At 41.0% G+C, this 18,794-nt stretch overlaps 1 protein-coding gene across 30 annotated transcripts in view; it reads left to right on the plus strand.

The window, feature by feature from the left end:
- The window catches only part of MADD (MAP kinase activating death domain), a 123,697-nt gene that overhangs the window by 102,522 nt on the left and 2,381 nt on the right, over nucleotides 1-18,794 (plus strand). For 20 of the 30 annotated variants that reach the window (XM_073348277.1, XM_073348284.1, XM_073348281.1 and 17 more), the window contains 3 exons: nucleotides 4,829-4,935; nucleotides 8,166-8,235; nucleotides 14,048-14,094. In XM_073348277.1, the coding sequence (XP_073204378.1) occupies nucleotides 4,829-4,935; nucleotides 8,166-8,235; nucleotides 14,048-14,094 (224 nt within the window). The remainder of the gene's footprint in view (nucleotides 1-4,828; nucleotides 4,936-8,165; nucleotides 8,236-14,047; nucleotides 14,095-18,794) is intronic. The other 10 variants (XM_073348293.1, XM_073348298.1, XM_073348296.1 and 7 more) reach the window with 1 other exon arrangement.

The following is an 18,794-nucleotide window of genomic DNA, read 5'->3' on the forward strand; positions in this document are numbered from 1 at the left end:
GTAACCTAAGGTGTGAATTTAAATCAATTTAGAGTTTACCAGTCTAACCCATTGTTTGGACACTCTTAGTCCCATATAAGAGGGGCTTTTTCTGTTTAGTTTGTCACTTTGCAAGGGATTAAAGTAAACCAAAAAACCTCACTATTTTATACTGGAATAACTGTGTCCACATGGGCATTTAAACCAATATAACTATACCTGTACAACTGTTGAAACATTCTTGTGTGAACAAGTACTAACAGAATGGGGAAAAGGAAGATCCTGCCACAGTTGCAGCTGGAAAACTAGCAAGCCTCTTTTAAAGTGTGTATGTGGCCAGAAATGTGATTGTTGTTCTTATTCAACATACTAGCTCCATATGTGTGTTCAGTGTTAACTGCTTACTTGGATGATAAAAATAATTTTGTTACTGTTTACTCTTGGTAATACTGCAGAGTAATCCAGCTTTGGGAGCTGGAGCTGGAGCCTACTCTGGCTCGTGTGTGATCATCAACCTAATTGTGGTCTTGACAACATGGGGAAGTTATACCAGTGTAAAGGAGGTAGGGTGTGAATTTAAACCAACCTAGTTAGACTGGTATAACTACCCACTTGGACACTCTTATTCCAGTAGAAGAGGGCCTTTTTTTCCGTTTAACTTATGTCACTTTGGAAGTGTTTAAAGTAAGCCGCCCCCCCCCAAGCACTCTTACTATGGAATAAGTGTATCTACACGGGGGAATTATACCAATATAACTGTAGCTGTTTAACTCTACCTGTGTAATTATACTGGTATAACTGGAAAAAAGTCCCACGGAGACAAGCTCCAAGTTCCAGTTGTAGGGCCAAATATTGCCCACGTTTTCTTGAACCATCTTGTTGAAAACATAGAGAAGGTGTGACCCTAAGAGCCCCTCAGTGCCCACTTGCAAAGGAGTCAACATCATATAAAGCAACTTCTATTAAGCCTGACAAACTTATTACATCTAACACATTTCAGTCATAATATTTATCTGTAAAGAATATTGTGTAAGGTATCAGTTGAAAACTAGTGACATACTGGTTGTTAATATCACTGTGAAATGTGTGTATTAACACTGAGGATTTATGCATATTTTTGATACTGTGCTTTGAAGTCTGTAATCAAAGAGAGAAACAGGTTTTTTTCAAGACAAGAGGGAGGACAGTTATCTCCCTGTTTCTAGTGTAAATTGAGCATGGTGATGGCAGAGACAATGGACAGTTCATTTGCATCTGAGATAAACAGGAGGAGCAAGTTAACGAGGATGTGAAATCAGCATGGGAAGACACTGGAGTCTGAACCCCAGAGGTCCATCCTGACTCTGGTGACAAAGACAATAAACTCTGGGGAATATAAGGAGAAGCAAAAAGACATTTTGGTTATCACTGAGGGAACAAAGAGGTTGATGTTCTTTGCATTTGTGAATGGTGGATCCCCCACCATGTGGATTGGTGATGCTAAGAAGTGGCTGTAGGTGAATGTGACAGAGTGTACCAAACCCACATTGGGCCAACAGGGACAAACCAATCACTGTGGGCCCAAGAGGCCATGCCCCCTTTCCCCTGCTATGCATGCCTCAGGTGGAAGAGCCAGATAAAAGGAGGCAGCCCAGCCCAGTCACACTGGCTGAGGAGGAGGGAGGACATGTACTGCAGGCTCCTGCAGAGGTGCTGATGACATTCCAGGCGGTAGAGCTCATGGACTTGGACAACGCTATGGCCAACTCTCTGGTGGTAGAGACGAACAGGGATGCCAAGCCACCGCCAGCTGAGGAGATGCCAGGGATGCAATTTGTGATAGGAGGTGATCCAGGGGATGTAGTAGAAGTTGATGCCTAAACTCTTAACAGGGCCTTAACAATTGTTAAACTCTTAACAATGACTTCATAGGGCCCTGGGTCAGAACCTGGTGGAGCGGACATGGCCGGGTTCCCCTACCACACCCCACGGGCCACCAGGCATGGCTGCTGCCTGCTCTCAGTTCTAGCCACGGGGCTTTGGGGCTTTAGATTATTTGTTCTGCCCCGCCTGGGAGCTACAGACTTATTACTGTTCTGCTCTGCGCAGGGGGCTGATTCCCCAATTACTATTTTCTACCCCAGCCGGAGGCTTCAGGGCTTTAGACTGTTTGTTCTGCCCCGGTCCAGGGGCTACAGGCTAATTGTTGTTCAACCCCGCCAAGAGGGCCGGGATCCCAGTTGTGGTTGTCAGTCCCAACCCGGAGGCTCAGGGGCTACCGACTTCATTTACGCAGTCCTGCCAGGGGACCAGAGCCCACCTTGCTGCAATATCCTGATTAACAGGGAATCCTGACAACTTGGTGGCAGGGTGTACCAACCTCGACCTGGCTCGACGCACAGGGCCTCCGTCACTGTGAGAATATTGCTTTAGACAAGAATTGTAGCCTGTTGAGTTAAGTTTTAGTCACTAGAAAGAGAATAAAACCAAATACTTGGGTTTTATTTGTAACCATTTTGTTTCTTTTGTCTCTGCTTAGTATCTCTTAAATCTCTATTCGTTATTAATACATTTATTCTTGTTTTTATTACAAATTCTTTTTGGTAAAAAAGACTCCAGAGGCAATCCTGGCAATTGGAGGCCAGTAAGCCTAACTTCAGTACCAGGCAAATTGGTTTACACTATAGTAAAGAACAGAATTATCGGACGCACAGATGAACATGATTTGTTGGGGAAAAGTAGACATGGCTTTTATAAAGGAAAATCATGCCTCGCCAATCTATTAGAAATTTTTGAGGGGGTCAACAAACATGTGGACAAGGGTGATCTAGTGGATATAGCTTACTTGAATTTTCAGAAAGCCTTTGACAAGATCCTTCCACCAAAGGTTCTTAAGAAAAGTAAGCAGTCATGGGATAAGAGGGAAAGGCCTCTTATGGATCAGTAACTGGTTAAAAGACAGAAAACAAATGGTAGGAATAAATGGTCAGTTTTCAAGACTGGAAAGAGGTAAATAGTGGTGTCTCACAGGGATCTGTACTGGGACCATTGCTGTTCAACATAATCATTAATGATCTGGAAAAAGGGGTAAACAGTGAGGTGGCAATGTTTGAAGATGATACAAAATTACTCAAGATAAATCCAAAGCAGACTACGAGGAATTACAAAGGGATCTAACAAAACTGGGTGACTGGGCAACAAAATGGCCAATGAAATTCAGTGTTGATAAATGCAAAATAATACATGTTGGAAAACATCATCTGAACTATACTTACAAAATGATGGGGTCTAAATTAGCTGTTACCACTCAAGAAAGAGATCTTGGAGTCATTTTGGATAGTTCTCTGAAAACATCCGCTCAGTGTGCAGCGGCAGTCAAAAAAGCGAACAATGTTAGGAACAATTAGGAAAGGGATAGCTAATAAGACAGGAAATATCATCATGTCACTATATAAATCCATGTTGTGTCCACACTTCGAATACTGTATGTAGTTCTAGTTGCCCCATCTCAAAAAAGTTATATGAAAAATAGAAAAGGTACAGAGAAGGGCAACAGGTGGGTGTGTTTATTTTTTTGGACAACTAATTTGGTAATTCCTCTGAGTGTTCAGTGGCAGGCTGGATACTACAGAGGAATACTCTGCTGGGGGCATGGGAACTCTGGGCACCGAGCATTACCTGCAAGGTACAGTAAGGGCTGTTGGAATCCTAAGTTTGTTTGGCTGACTAATAGACTGGCGTGGCTGGGAGCTGTCACACAGTTTTAAGAAAAGGAGTACTAGTGGTACCTTAGAGACTAACCAATTTATTTGAGCATAAGCTTTCGTGAGCTACAGCTCACTTCATCCGATGCATCCGATGAAGTGAGCTGTAGCTCACGAAAGCTTATGCTCAAATAAATTGGTTAGTCTCTAAGGTGCCACAAGTACTCCTTTTCTTTTCAGGACTTATGAGCAGAGGCTGAGGGAACTGGGATTGTTTAGTCTGCAGAAGAGAAGAATGAGGGGGGATTTGATAGCTGCTTTCAACTACCTGAAAGGGGGTTCCAAAGAGGATGGATCTAGACTGTTCTCAGTGGTACCAGATGACAGAATGAGAAGTAATGGTCTCAAGTTGCAATGGAGGAGGTTTAGGTTGGATATTAGGAAAAACTTTTTCACTAGGAGGGTGGTGAAGCACTGGAATGCGTTACCTAGGGAGGTGGTGGAATCTCCTTTCTTTGAAGTTTTTAAGGTCAGGCTTGACAAAGCCCTGGCTGGGATGATTTAGTTGGGAATTGGTCCGCTTTGAGCAGGGGACTGGACTAGATGACCTCCTGAGGTCCCTTCCAACCCTGATATTCTATGATTCTATGACATGGGGGATTCAAGAAGCCCTTCTTTCTTTGTGGGATTAAGAATATTTCCATTTTATTTTCACCCCATTAGGACACTTCTATGTTCATATGAAATTGCAGGAAATTCAAAGCTCCAGGTGAATTTATATTTGCTCTGCTTCTGCTGAAGGTTAATGCTGTGTAAGGTGTCAACCACTGTGGTGTATCATACAGAAAAGAGAGCTAACTTTAAAAAAAAAAAAAAAAAAAAGCCATGACAAGTACAGACTCTGAGCTAGTCTTTTAATTTCCCTCACACGTTACAGAGATTTACAGACACCAGCAATGAAATATGTGATGGTGTTTAGAGCACTCACTGCTAGCCTTTAATCAAGTACTCTACACTGTACATGTCATAAAAGCACCAATCCACTGTTGCAGTGTACATTACATGGAGTTTTTGCTTCAGTCACTCAATAAATGGAGAGTATTGTGCAGATCACTCTATTTGATTCCTTCCTGCCCTTCTTCTCTTTGTTTGTTATCATATTGCAGGACCTGAATTGGGTGGTGAGTTCCCAGTGCAGGATATGAAAACTGGTGAAGGAGGGCTTCTGCAAGTCACACTGGAAGGAATTAACCTGAAGTTTATGCATAGTCAGGTAGGAGGGAATCTTCAGCAAGAGTATGTGAGCATGAAGCTTTTCGCAGCACCTCTGCATTAATGTGTTTCCTCTTCCCTGCACCACCATGGGGAAAGGGTAGGACAAAGGGGAATATGGCCTATATTCTCTAAATATTGAAATGAGAAATTCTCAGAGTGTAGACATCTATAGTACATTTTTAAAAAAAAGTAAAAGTAGTTGTAGAGGTGGGTATTAACTTTGTTTCTGGCTGCCAGAATTCTGTAGGTGCACAAGGTAACTGGTACTCAAAATACTAAAACAGCAACAACAAAAAGTAGGTGGTAATCTAAGATGCCATAATTTATCATGTAGTGAACTCTGACATTCTGATGGCACAGTGATTTAGCACGGTGTCTGTAAGATTAAGCTAGGTACATTTGCAGGTATTTCAGGTAATTTTCTTCATCATGTTTAATTTTTGTATTTTAAAAATGGGGGAGAGTCTAAAGTTCCAGACAAGAAAATAGAATAAGAGAATGACACTCTCTCACATTGAAGACGAAGATGAGAATAAATTACTGATTTTTTCCCCCCTTTCCAAATAGCAATCTATCTGTGGGTGTAGAGGAAACACAAATAGAATTGTTTTATCATTTTCTTCCTTTCTCTGGATGTTGTTTCATTTGCTTTCTTTAGTCCTTGTTTTTGTTTTTTGTTTTTTTGCTTTGTGTTCATGTTTGTTTTGCATATGTCATTAGAGGTGTGCTGTGCTGGACAGTAGAACCAGTTTTTAGTGGAGGGTGGGGTATGTGTATGTGAGAGAGAGAGAGAAAAGCTGCTGTCAGTCAGTCCCTTGTGGAGTGTGTTACCTTTTCCTCTAATTAAATCTTCCCTCTACTGTTTCCCCATATAAGCCTTGTTCCTTTTTACGTTCACTTGCTTTCAAACTGAGGGGAGAGCATCTGCACCCCTCAAGACACAAAATGAAACTATGAAAAACATAGAAAGGAATACCTATTAACCTTTTGTGTAAACCTGTTTTCTTATAATTGGTGACCTTTTAGAGTAGGGGAAGACTATCCCCATGAGAGGTTACAAATAGTCTACTAATTGTTATGTTGTTAATTCTTGTTTTATTTTCAAAGATTTCACTTTCCTAAAAATGGGAAACTCCCATAAATTCCGCCACTTGGGGAAATGCATCATCCCTTAGTTTTTGTTCAAATGAGCAAGATGCCTCCAGGCCTTGCACTGACCATTTTTGGGCTGCTAGATAATTAATATTGTATCTGATCTATTTGAACTTTTCCACTGAGGTCCTGAATAAAAAAGCTTGAGCTGCATAATATGAACCGTAACAGCAAATGCTACTGCAATCAATGGAAATGATCTAAGTGGATAAAAAATAGATAATTATCCCCTTATAATGCCCTTATTCCCTCTTCCGTGTATCCCTCCGAAAAGAGAAAAATAGAGGGTGATAAAATTTTTGACAAACTAAACTTCAAAAGAGCGCAGGTAAACAAAGTGGTGGGATTAATTTTCTATTCCCTGAATACTTGGTTGTGAGAAGGAGGCAAGTTGCAGGTTTGCTGACAAAAAAAATCTCAGGTTTATTTTCTGGTAATGAGGAATAAATAACCTGGAATCATATGTTAGATCTTCTCTATTATTGGAAACATCATCTGTACTTGAAAATCAACTTACCTTGATTACCCTCAAAATGCGAATTGATCTATTTACAGAAGGCAGACATAGGTAAGACTGTTTCTAAAAGAGACCTTTTAGCTGGCATGATCTTGGGTCCTGCCTGGTGGCCCCCCCTTGCCTTTCTTGTCCAGGTAATGATTTGGGGATTAAATGAAAGTAGTTTGTTACTGGTGGTGTAGTGAAAAGAAGTGCTCGGATACCTTTCTGCATTTTCTGTTTTCCTAGTAGATTCAATTTCTCCAGTAAATTTATCTCTAAATCCACACCTGAGCTTGCAGCTTTATAAGTACATAGCAACTGAAAAAATCACTGCAGTTCATTGCTATGCAGTCTTTCAAGAATATCTCTAAGGTATTGGTAGGAGACTTATTCAGGATACTGGAGCAATCTTACTCTTCATATGTATGTTTCCTGGCTGAAGAAACAAATGTTCTAGGATCTGAGTATAATGCTGATTCCTGATCACCTTCCTGTACCTTCTCCTCATGCCCACAAGTTGTCTCTTGGCCTGAAAGGACTAACTGCAGTTATGCTTTTCCAGAATGTGGATGCACATCAGAAGAGATTGTTTAATTGTATAGGGCATTAACTGGACTCGTTGAACTCGGAGAATTTACTGATTTGCACAAAGCTGGCATCTGTGTCCTAGAACATGGGAAAAAATGATTAGTGTGATCTGTGAGAAGGCTTATTTTCCGTTTTTGGATTCTTATTTTTTAAACCAAAGATCAGTCAAAAACAGTTCTGTTTTTCCCCAATGGGTACCCAACTCACAGTGGCTCTGTGGCATACTGTATGAAATGAACAAACAAAAAACAAATATCGGAGTCTTCATGCATGTTTTTTAAAGATTAAATCAGTGCTCCCCAAAGTCATCGTCTGGATCAATTTCAACACGGACTGCACATACCATGTAAAATCTACAAACAGTTTTGTTGCTAAATCTCAATTGCAGTGCTGTCTGGTGGGGAAGGGTAGCAGCCCTTCCCCCATTAAGTTTTGACTGGTGGATGGTCTAAGAGAAGCAGCATGAGGGTGGGAAGCACATTGCCCCTTGCCTGCCCTCTGTGCTGGAGGAGGATGCATGGAGGGGCAGAAACCAAGTGGGATGGACCTGGGCCATAAATCGTATGCCAAATTTGGGAGCCAGCCATTTCTTGTCCCCCTTTTTGTTGCATTTAAGGTGTGTTGGTTTTCTCTTTGCTATAATTCAATTGAGTGCCTGAAGGGGTAGCAATGTTGGATATGTCAGAGTTACTAACTCCTTCGTTTCTCTTCCATGCTTTCTCCTCCTGCAAGGAGCGGAAGGTACTCCATCTTCTGCTGTCTTCGCTTCTTAGCATTTTAAGTTGTTTGTTAATTTCTAGCATTGTGGCAAATTTATCTTTTTTAATCTCCCTGTATTTATGTATTAAACTATATAAATGAAGTAGTAGTATGTGCTACAATGTTTCAAGTTATATCAGCCGTGACAGTGTTTCTTTTTGTTTGTTTTTTGAATAAAAAGTTGTCCCTCATTTACTAATCTTGTTATTTTCCTCCCTGTTTTGTTGTAGGTTTTCATAGAGCTGAATCACATTAAAAAGTGCAATACTGTGCGAGGAGTCTTTGTCCTGGAGGAATTTGGTAATTACATTATTTTGATATTAGGTCTGTACTCACATGGCAGTAACTCAAATTTCCGGTCCTCAGTCTCAGAGTTGTGTTCATTAGATCAGTGGTTCTCAACCAGTGGTATGCATACCCCTGGGGGTATGCAGAGGTTTTCCAGGAGATACATCAACTCACCTAGGTTTTTGCCTAGTTTTACAGCAAGCTACATAAAAAGCACTAGTGAAGTCAGTACAAAGTAAAATTTCATACAATGACTTGTTTATACTGCTCTATATACTTATACACTGAAATGTAAGTACAATATTTATAACCCAATTGATTTTATAATTATATGGTAAAAATTAGAAAGTAAGCAATTTTTCAGTGATAGTGGGCTGTGACACTTTAGTATTTTATGTCTGATTTTGTATGCAAGTAGATTATAAGTGAGGTGTACCTTGGGGGTACACAAGACCAATCAGACTCCTGAAAGGGGTACGGTAGTCTGGAAAGGTTGAGAGCCACTTCATTAGATGGTAGGCAGCTTCATAGAGAGGGAGAAATATAGATTGCATCTGAGAGACTGACTGACTAGGAGGATTGGTGTCTTGACACTATCAGAGTAAACTTGTAGATTTTCATAATCCTGGCTTGTAGCCTAGATGCACGTTGTCAGTATGCCATTGAAGTCACTTTGTGCAGCATGGATAACAGTAATGAGTCAATGAAGTGGGAGGTGCTTAGAAATTATTTCTTCAGAAGTCTCCTCTCCTCAGAAGTCATGATCAAATGTGCCATATAATATTCCGAGACAGATTGTTGCTCACAGTGAAATTTCCCCTTTGCTGCTCCAGGCAAGTATTATTTTTATTTTATTCTGGAAAAAGAGGATGTTTCTGGACTGCAGTTTAGTCAATGATTTTATTTTCAGTGTCAGAATCATGGTGGAGGAGAGAGATGATGGTAGAGAAACTGGAGAACTAGTGCTATTTGGCCAGTGATTGCAGTTAAATATTATCCTCTTAAACCCAGACTGGGCAATACTCAGGAGTTTCCCAGTATCAGTGTGATTCATGATATTCTGAACCAGAGTCTGAAAAAATAGGGGTCTTTTAAGATTTTGAAGGTTTATAAAACATCTGAGTCTTTCACACCCTCTGAAATGGTCCTCTCAAGGATTCCAAGCCTGGAGTGGTTCATTCTTTCATCTGTGGCTGCACATTTGTTGTTTAGATCTTCACAGAAATGTGAAACTTTTCTTTTAAAAAGGTTAAATTTACAAATTGATTTCATTATTTGATCAGTGTTAATTTTTTCTTACATCCATCATTTAAAAAAAAACACTGTCTTGGTTTTCAGACGTTCTGGTTCTTTTCCACTGCTTTGGATTAAAGGGCACTGACTGATGGATCCTCTTTCCTAATATTCTAAGAAATAAGAAAAGGAGTACTTGTGGCACCTTAGAGACTAACCAGTTTATTTGAGCATAAGCTACAGCTGTAGCTCACGAAAGCTTATGCTCAAATAAATTGGTTAGTCTCTAATGTGCCACAAGTACTCCTTTTCTTTTTGCGAAGACAGACTAACACGGCTGTTACTCTGAAACCATTCTAAGAAATGTAACTGATACTGGGATCTGAAAGCTTCATGTCCTGATCTTGACTTCTATACTGCCTCCTTTCTGTTCTGATATCAAGTCCTTCAAATGACACCATTGGATGTCATGAATCAGAGTACAATGACTGGAAGGCAATTAAGCTACTGGCTAAGAGACTTGATGTGTCATTTCATGAACAGGTTTTTTCCCTTTACCTTTTCTGAAACTATCTTGTCACACACACACATCTCAGAACAATGAATGCAACATATGGAAAAGTTTGGGATAGTTTACGGATGCTCCTGGTAAGTGCTGGCTTGAAGGTGAAGATTTCCACACTGTGTGGTTGCCTAATTCTCTTGTACCATATTTACCCCAAATAGGCAACAAATTTATTATAGCATTGCTGTTAGCAACCACTTAGGGTTGCAAAATAGTAGTGATAGTAAGTGCACAAAGCTGAGAGATCAGAGCCCATAAAATCTGCTAAAACCATAATAGGTAACTTCCACTACCCAGACATTTAGCTGGTCAAATGTCACAGTTGGCCATCATTGGAGGGACAGTTTGAGACACTGTTGCTTCTTCAAATAGCTATTTCTGGACCATGCACAAGAAGAGGCAACATTTGACTTGATACAAAATAATACAGAGAAGTTGGTTCAAAAAGTAACTCTAGTTTTAGCCACTAAGTAATAATGACTGTACCATAAATGAATTTCAAGTGCATTGTGGGAAGGATTGTAGTGAAGGTCAGTATTGTGACACTCAACTTTAGGAATGGCAGCTTTAGAGTAAAAAATCGGGAAGCAAGTTAGAAAGAAACTGAAGACAAAAATTAAGAAATTAAATCCTTAGAAGCTATTTAAGCAACTTGATAAATCACAGAAGGCATTCCTACCCCTGAACAAAGTAGGGAGCAGAAAGGCAAGAAAAATGTGCTATGGTTAAAAGGCAAAGATCAAGACGTTAGCATGCTATTCTTTAGTTCAGATTAAACAAATCGAAAGGGACGTAATCTGATGGCCTGTAACATTAAAGGTGGAAATTAAGATGGAATTGTAAGATTAAATAGTTAATTGCCTTTTATTTGGTCTATGAGTTTTTGGCTATTTTAATGTGTCAGAAGAAGTCTGCAATGGAGTTATTGGTCCACCAGATTACCAACGAGAAAATGAAAGGAAGGTAGACACTGCCGAGAATCTAACCTGCTTTCTTGTACAGAGACCAATGGAAAGATATTTCCCCTAGAGCTACACTTTTAAAGATAATGAAGATGAGAAACTATTAGACTCTATGCTTAAAAGAGAGATGACAATAAATCACTAGGATAAAATGGTAATATTCATCCAAGAGTTCTGAAGGAACTTAAAAATTAAGTGAATGAGCTGCTAACAAAACTCTAAATCTTAAAATCAGCTTCTGTGCTTGAAGACTGGAGATGTAGCCACAGTTGTACTTTAACAAAAGGCATGAGGGCTGGCTGATCCTGGAAATTCTAGTCCAGTCAGCCTGACTTAATTACCAGGAAATTTAGTTAACTTTAATTATTTTTGAGGTTTTAGTGGTTTCTGAGCATGGTCTTTTTAGTGGGAGTGTAAGAATTTGAATATCACAAGACAGTAGGAAATTAAAGGCCATTTGTAAAAACAAGGTTAACATGGCAAGGTGGATGTTGGAGATGTGATTTCAGACCAGGGCCCAAGTGAGAGCCATGGGTTGTTGTCCACAAACGGGAACAAAGATTTAAAGGAAGTGAAGAAGTGTAAGGCTCTTACTTCTGGAATTTGAGTTACTGCTGTGTATTTGTGCTTTACTTTCTCGTGGCCCCTTCATCGCCGCTGCTATGAAAACCTTCATTCTCCAGCAGGTAAAGTGATGTCCCCTGAAATAGTTCTCTGCTAGTGCCATATATTCTCATTCACAGGGCCAGAGGCTGCAGGATGGTGCTCAGTAACTTATCCCCTTCATCTTCTTAGTTTAACAGTATTGAGTTAATTTTATTGTTAGAAGAAAAAAAATTAGTATGATTTATATATTCTGCAGTGCTAGCACTTTGAGCTCTGGGGGTGTAACCCAAAGCTTTTCTCTTCTCTCCTTCCTAACCCCACCCTCTCAGGAGTATTTTTTTCCCACTGGAGGGCTACAGGGGAGTCATTAATTTGATGAGAGGGTGACTTTAGTGAGTGTGAAAGGAGGTGGTTTCTTCCCTAGGTCCTCACCCTGCTGTGTATTTGGGAATCAGGGACATTACAGCTTCCCTTCTCTCCTTCCCTCATGCCACCAGCTCCTTCCAGCTTCCTCTTCCTGCTTTTGAAGAGTATATGAACAATTGTATGTTATCCAGTGAGAAATAAGATTTGTACATCTCTGTAATCCTATCCCATTTGGCTGTGCACCACCTCACTCCCCCTTTATCCCCTGGTGACATGGAGTTAATTTGGAACATCTGGTGCCAACGGGTAAGGCAGCTTGGATGTGCACCTCATTCTCTTCCCAGCTCTAGCCACTGGTGTCATGGGGCAGTGCAGCCTGGGTATGGACTTAACCCAGTTTTCAGCCTCTGAAGTAGCTGCCTCTGTCCAAGAAAATGGAGAATGTCAAAGGCAAATATTTATTTTTAAACAAAGGCTGCATTTTTCATGGGTCTTTCCAGGGATGTTGATACTGTGATACACTAAGATCAAATCATAGACATTGATTTTTATTAGAGTCCCTTCTCTTTGAACCAGTCTGCACTGCCTAGTTTTGACTCACTAGAGTATGAGCCCTCTTTCCATATTACCTTTTGTTGTGTCATATCATAATCAAACGGGTGACAGCTGCATGGCTAGGTTTTGGTGTCCATTTCCCTCCACCCCCAGCTCTTCATGTTGAGCTCATGTTTATATATTTTGCCTGTTACTGTCTTTCTGTCACTAGGTTCTATGCTTTATAAGATATTCACTCCTCCTTCCCCACCTTCCTCTATTAAACTGGTTCTTATTTGGTCTGGTTTTGAATAATTTATGATGTTTACTTTAAGATTTTTGTTGTCATACAGAAATTCCCAGGCAGGTTTCAGCCACTTTGAAAGGAAAGGATTCAAAATAAAATGTCTTTTTGTTGTTCCTTTCGTTTTAAAAATCTAAACTTGCCTTTATGTTCGTAGTGCATCATTATACTCCTTGTGCTCTGCTTGTTCCCTATATTGTCTTTCCATGAGATTTGTGCAGAGCATCATTCACACAGACTCAGAAGAGTGGGACAGAAGCACAGTGTAGGTGGAACATACTAATGGGAGGGTTGTAGCTTTCAGCATGGGGCACTTTGGGGGAATGAGAGCAGAGGGTAAAATTTTCCTTTGCTATTCTGTGCTACATTCCTCCTGTATTTGTCAGCGACAGTGCAAGGGAGCAAAGGCTGAGCTTTCCTGGTAACAGATTGTATCTGTGTCATCGACTGCAACTCTTGCTGATGTTTCCTTTAATACACCTAGAAGTCAAATCAAGCCTGATATTTTGAGGGCCATGTGTAACTGAAATCTTGTATGTTGATAGTTTTGAGTAAGTTTGTTCATAAAGCAATGAACATTTTCCTTGAGGTCTCCCGATAAACTCCAGAGTACAGGTGTTAGACTTAATGAAATTGGTTCAGTGAACAGTGTCCAAGATACAGCTGGCCTGGAGGAGAAATAGTCTTCCATTCTAGAAGATTGGTTTCTCCACAGTCTAATCCCCATTCTTTTACGGATTTAACTGAACCCCGTGCAAAAGTATCCAGTCAGACTACCACGTAGCACAGGGAAAATTCAGATTTCTAGAGGGTACACTGGGGAGCAAGCAGTTAAAGTAGCAAAGTGGCTTTAAAAGAGATGTTGGTTTAGACTATATGGTTGTGCTGATAAACAGATTTTACCATGTGTTCTGCTAACAGGACAGGAATTAATTGCACCAGCAACGCCAATGATGAGTCTGAGACGCATCAAACACTTACTATTCGTTTTTCTCAATCAAGGAGCCAAAGAAATGTTTTATGCCATCTTGAATTACATAACGTGTCATTGCTGGTATCGTCAAAAGATCATGATAGTATAAATATAGGGAAAGAATAGTATCTAAAAGTGAGGAGTAGTGAGGTGCCCTGTTCCTGCAGCTGCTGTCTGTGTGCCTCCCTCCCCCTTTCCTTTGGGAACATTGTGCTATTTCTTTCACTTTTTCCTCTCGTTTTTTGAACTTTTTGTTTTGTCTCTTACCCGTCCGGTTTTAGTTCCTGAAACTAAAGAAGTGGTGAGCCACAAGTACAAGACACCAATGGTGAGTGAACTGTCATGCCTTCTAGTTCTTTTAGAGGGTATATATTTAAGTTCTCATACGATGCCCATCACTCTGATATCTGAGACCACTCTTTTGTCCTGCAGTTCACTGACTTAATGCCATGTGGGATGCGGTTCAGACTGCTCCTCCAAATGGAGGTTCTGTGGAAGAGTGTTAGTAGAAAATTTGAGTGAAGACAATAGAAATTGGGATCACAGGATTATGCAGCCTTAGAGCTACAGTGAAACACAACCTTCTCTTTTGTTCTAGCTCTTGTACAAAGAGACTGTAGCTTGGTGCTTCCTACTTCTATAAAATTAAGGGAGATCCTGAGGCAGCATAGAAGGGTCCATTTTAGAGAGAGGTTAATTAGTGAATTTTTTCTAATGGATTATATTTGTGCTGTTGATAAGTGTTGAATTGATGACTCTGCAGACCAAAGTGCCTAATCCACAAAACAGATGAAAGGTGGGTCTGACTTCTGAGCATAAATTGATCTCTAGCTGAGTTCATGAAGAATTCTCTCCATTTGGTATAATACTGAGCAGTGAGATACATAAAAGGGATTTTATATCCTCAAAAGGTATTGACTCCCGTGTGAAAAGTATTGATCCCTGTCAGACAAGATACTAGATAGATGAGTTATTGAGCATTTCCATTGTATCAGTTTTTATATTCTTAATTGTTAAACACAAGATAGCAGTTAAAGATCATACTTACTGTTTTTAATTACATAATATATTTGATGGTCAGCCCTGTGTGTGCTTGTAAGTGGGAAACGGAAGTCAAGGATTATCATCAGAACTAACTTGAGGAAGTTAGCTAAACCGAAATTAAAAGGTACAGTGCCAAAAGTGAAATCCCTGCTAGCTGCATGGAATTTTTTTTAAAGACACCATAATAGAGGCTCAACTTAAATGTATACCTCAAATTAAAAAACATAGGAAGAGAACCAAAAAAGTGCCACCATAGCTAAACAACAAAGTAAAAGAAGCAGTGAGAGACACAAAGGCATCCTTTAAAAAGTGGAAGTTAAATCCTAGTGAGGAAAATAGAAAGGAGCATAAACTCTGGCAAACTAAGTGTAAAAATGTAATTAGGAACGCCAAAAAAGAATTTGAAGAACAGTTAGCCAAAGATGCAAAAAGTAATAGCAAAATTTTTTTTTAAGTACATCAGAAGCAGGAAGCCTGTGAGGCCACTGGACGATCAAGCTGCAAAAGGAGCATTCAAGGATGATAAGGCCATTGCAGAGAAACTAAATGAATTCTTTCAATCGGTCTTCATGGCTAAGGATGTGAGGGAGATTCTTAAACCTGAGCCATTCTTTTTAGGTGACAAATCTGAGGAACTGTCTCAGATTGAGGAGTCATTAGAGGAGGTTTTGGAACAAACTGATAAACTAAACAGTAATAAGTCACCAGGACCAGATGGTATTCACCCAAGAGTTCTGAAGGAACTCAAATGTGAAACTGAAGAACTACTAACTGTAGTTTGTAACCTATCATTTAAATCACCTTCTGTACCAAATGACTGGAGGATAGCTAATGTGACGCCAAGTTTTTAAAAGGGCTCCCGAGGTGATCCCAGCAATTACAGACCAGTAAGCCTGATTTCAGTACCAGGCAAACTGGTTGAAACTATAGTAAAGAACAAAATTGTCAGATACATAGATGAACATAATTTGTTGGGGAAGAGTCAACATGGTTTTTGTAAAGGGAAATCATGCTTCACCAATCTACTAGAATTCTTTGAGGGGGGTCAGCAAGCATATGGACCAGGGGGATCCAGTGGATATAGTGTACTTAAATTTTCAGAAAGCCTTTGACAAAGTCCCTCACCAAAGGCTCTTAAGCAAAGTAAGCTGTCATGGGATAACAGGGAAGGTCCTCTCCTGGATTGGTAACTGGCTAAAAGATAGGAAACAAAGGATAGGGAGAAATGGTCAGTTTTCAGAATGGAGAGCAGTAAATAGTGGTGTCCCCTGGGGTCTGTATTAGGACCAGTCCTATTCAACAGATTCATAAATGATCTGGAAAAAAGGGTAAACAGTGAGATGGCAAAAATTGCAGATGATACAAAACTACTCAAGATATTTAAGTCCCAAGCAGACTACGCAGAGGTACAAAAGGATCTCACAAAACTGGGTGATTGAATTTCATCTGCCATTTTGTTGCCCAGTGTGGATAAATGCAAATTACTGCGCATTGGAAAACATAATCCCAACTATACATAGAAAATGATGGGGTCGAAATTAGCTGTTACCACTCAAGAAAGAGATCTCGGAGTCATTGTGGCTAGTTCTGTAAAAACATCCACTCAATGTGCAGTGGCAGTCAAAAAAGTGAACAGAATGTTGGGAATCATTAAGAAAGGGATAAATAAGAAGACAGAAAATATATTACCTCTATATAAATCCATGGTACACCCACATCTTGAATACTGCGTGCAGATATGGTCGTCCCATCTGAAAAATGATATATTAGAAAAGGTTCAGAAAAGGGCAACAAAAATTATTGGGATATGGAACGGCTTCCATATGAGGAGCGATAAATAAGACTGGGACTTTTCAGCTTGGAAAAGAGATGACTAAGGGGGATATGATAGAGGTCTATGAAATCATGACTGGTGTGGAGAAAGTAAATAAGGAAGTGTTTACTCCTTCTCATAACACAAGAACTAGGGGTCACCAAATGAAATTAATAGGCAGCAGGTTTAAAACAAACAAAAGGAAGTATTTTTTTCACACAACGCACAGTCAACCCGTGGAACTCTTTGCCAGAGGATGTTGTGAGGGCCAAGACTATAACAGGGTTCAAAAAAGAACTAGATAAGTTCATGGGGGATAGGGCCATCAGTGACTATTAGCCAGGGTGGGCAGGGATGGTGTCCCTAGCCTCTGTTTGCCAGAAGCTGGGAATGGGTGACAGGGAATGGATCACTTGATGATTACCTGTTCTGTTCATTCCCTCTGGGGCACCTAGTTTCCACTCTTCTAGTTACATTTTGTCTCCAGTGCAGTTCCTGACAATAAACTCAGTGACCATATGGAAGTTCAGCATTCTTACATAAGATAATTTGAACCATGAGGTAGTAAAACTACAAAAATATTCTTTTAAAGAGGGCATTTGATATACAATTCATAGGTTTAACAATACATAGTTGTAGTCAAAGTTAGATATATTATTACTCCTGAGGGTATTCTGCACCAAAAAAATTAAAAATTCTGCACATGATATTTTAAAATTCTGTAAATTTTATTTGTCAAATAAATGTGGAGGCTTCACCATGACACTGGGGAGTACAAGCCACTGGCTGCAGAGGTGGGAGATCACTGTGCAGCTCCCCTCCGGCACACAGACTCAGCGGTGAGTCCGCTCAGCACCCAATCCTGACACAGCACAAGGACTGGGCCCGCCCCAGAAACATCCCAGCACCCTGCCCCTCTGTGCCTGGTGCATCAGGTGTGCACAGGCAGGCTCTGCAAGGCAGGATCCAAGTGGTTGGAGGGGCTTAATGTGTGGGGATCCAGGTATGGGTTGAGATGGTTCTGTGTGGGGCAATCTGGGTGCAGGCGGCTCAGTGGGGGATCTGGGAGTCAGGGGAGATTTAGATGCACAGGGGCTTGTTGGGGGATTCTGGGTGCAACAGTAATGGGACTCTGAAGGGGGGTCCAGATGATTGGGGCTCAGTGTGTGTGGGGGTCTGGGTGTGGGAGGCTCAGTGGGGGCTCCAGATGCTGGAGGAGTGGGGCTTAGTGGGGTCGGGATCCAAGTGCAGCTGGTTGGGGTTCGGTGGGATGAGGATCCGGGTGTGGGTGGTTTGTTGGGGTGGTCCAGGTGCAGGAGGGGGGGGTTCATCATGAGGGGGTTCTGAGTGTGGGGAGGGAAGGTGAGGTGGGAGGGTCAGGATATGAGGCGGGTCTAGATGCATGGGGGTTGGAGAGATGGGGGAGCAGCTCCCTGCACAGGGATCCCTCCCCCTGCAGCTGAGGCTCAGGAAGCAGGGGGAGGAGGAGTTTCAAGAGCTTCCTGCAGCTGGGGGAGAAATCTGGGGGTGGGTCTGACCTGACCGCGGATGCTGTGCAGGGTAGAGGAAGTCCCATCCTCCCCAGCTGTCGGGACTAGCAGCTGAGTCTAGTGCAAGGGTATGAGTCACCAGCCAGGTCTTCCCCAGTCCTGCCCCACAGTGATTTACCTCTCTGCTGGCTGCCCTGAGCACCTGAAACATACTGCTGGGGAGGTGGCATGACCGCTCTTGTGGCTTCCCTTTGCTTCCCTGTCAGAAAGTCATTTTTCTGCAGGGAAGCAAAGAAATCTGCGGGGGACATAAATTCTGCACATGCGCAGAATTCCCCCAGGAGTAGTATATTCCAGAACAAAAAAGAGAGTACAGTGGGAAGGAAAAATCAGGTTAAATGAAAATGTGTGCTAGTTTATGTAAGCCATTTTATGACATTCTATAGTACAAGAACAATCAAACAATCAAATTTACCTCTTTCATCATAACATGTAGCTCTTATATAGTGTTTTTAAATTTATAGAACTCAAAGTGCTTTACAAAGATAATATCAGCCCCACTTTACAGATAGGGGAAGCAGAGGCACAGCAAGATGAAGAAACTTGCCCAAGGTCAGCCAGCAGATCACTAGCAAAGCTAGGAATACAACTCTGATCTCCCACACCCCAGCCTTCATTGGC

This window comes from Lepidochelys kempii, chromosome 6 (genome assembly GCF_965140265.1).
Source record: "Lepidochelys kempii isolate rLepKem1 chromosome 6, rLepKem1.hap2, whole genome shotgun sequence".
Lineage (NCBI taxonomy): Eukaryota > Metazoa > Chordata > Testudines > Cheloniidae > Lepidochelys > Lepidochelys kempii.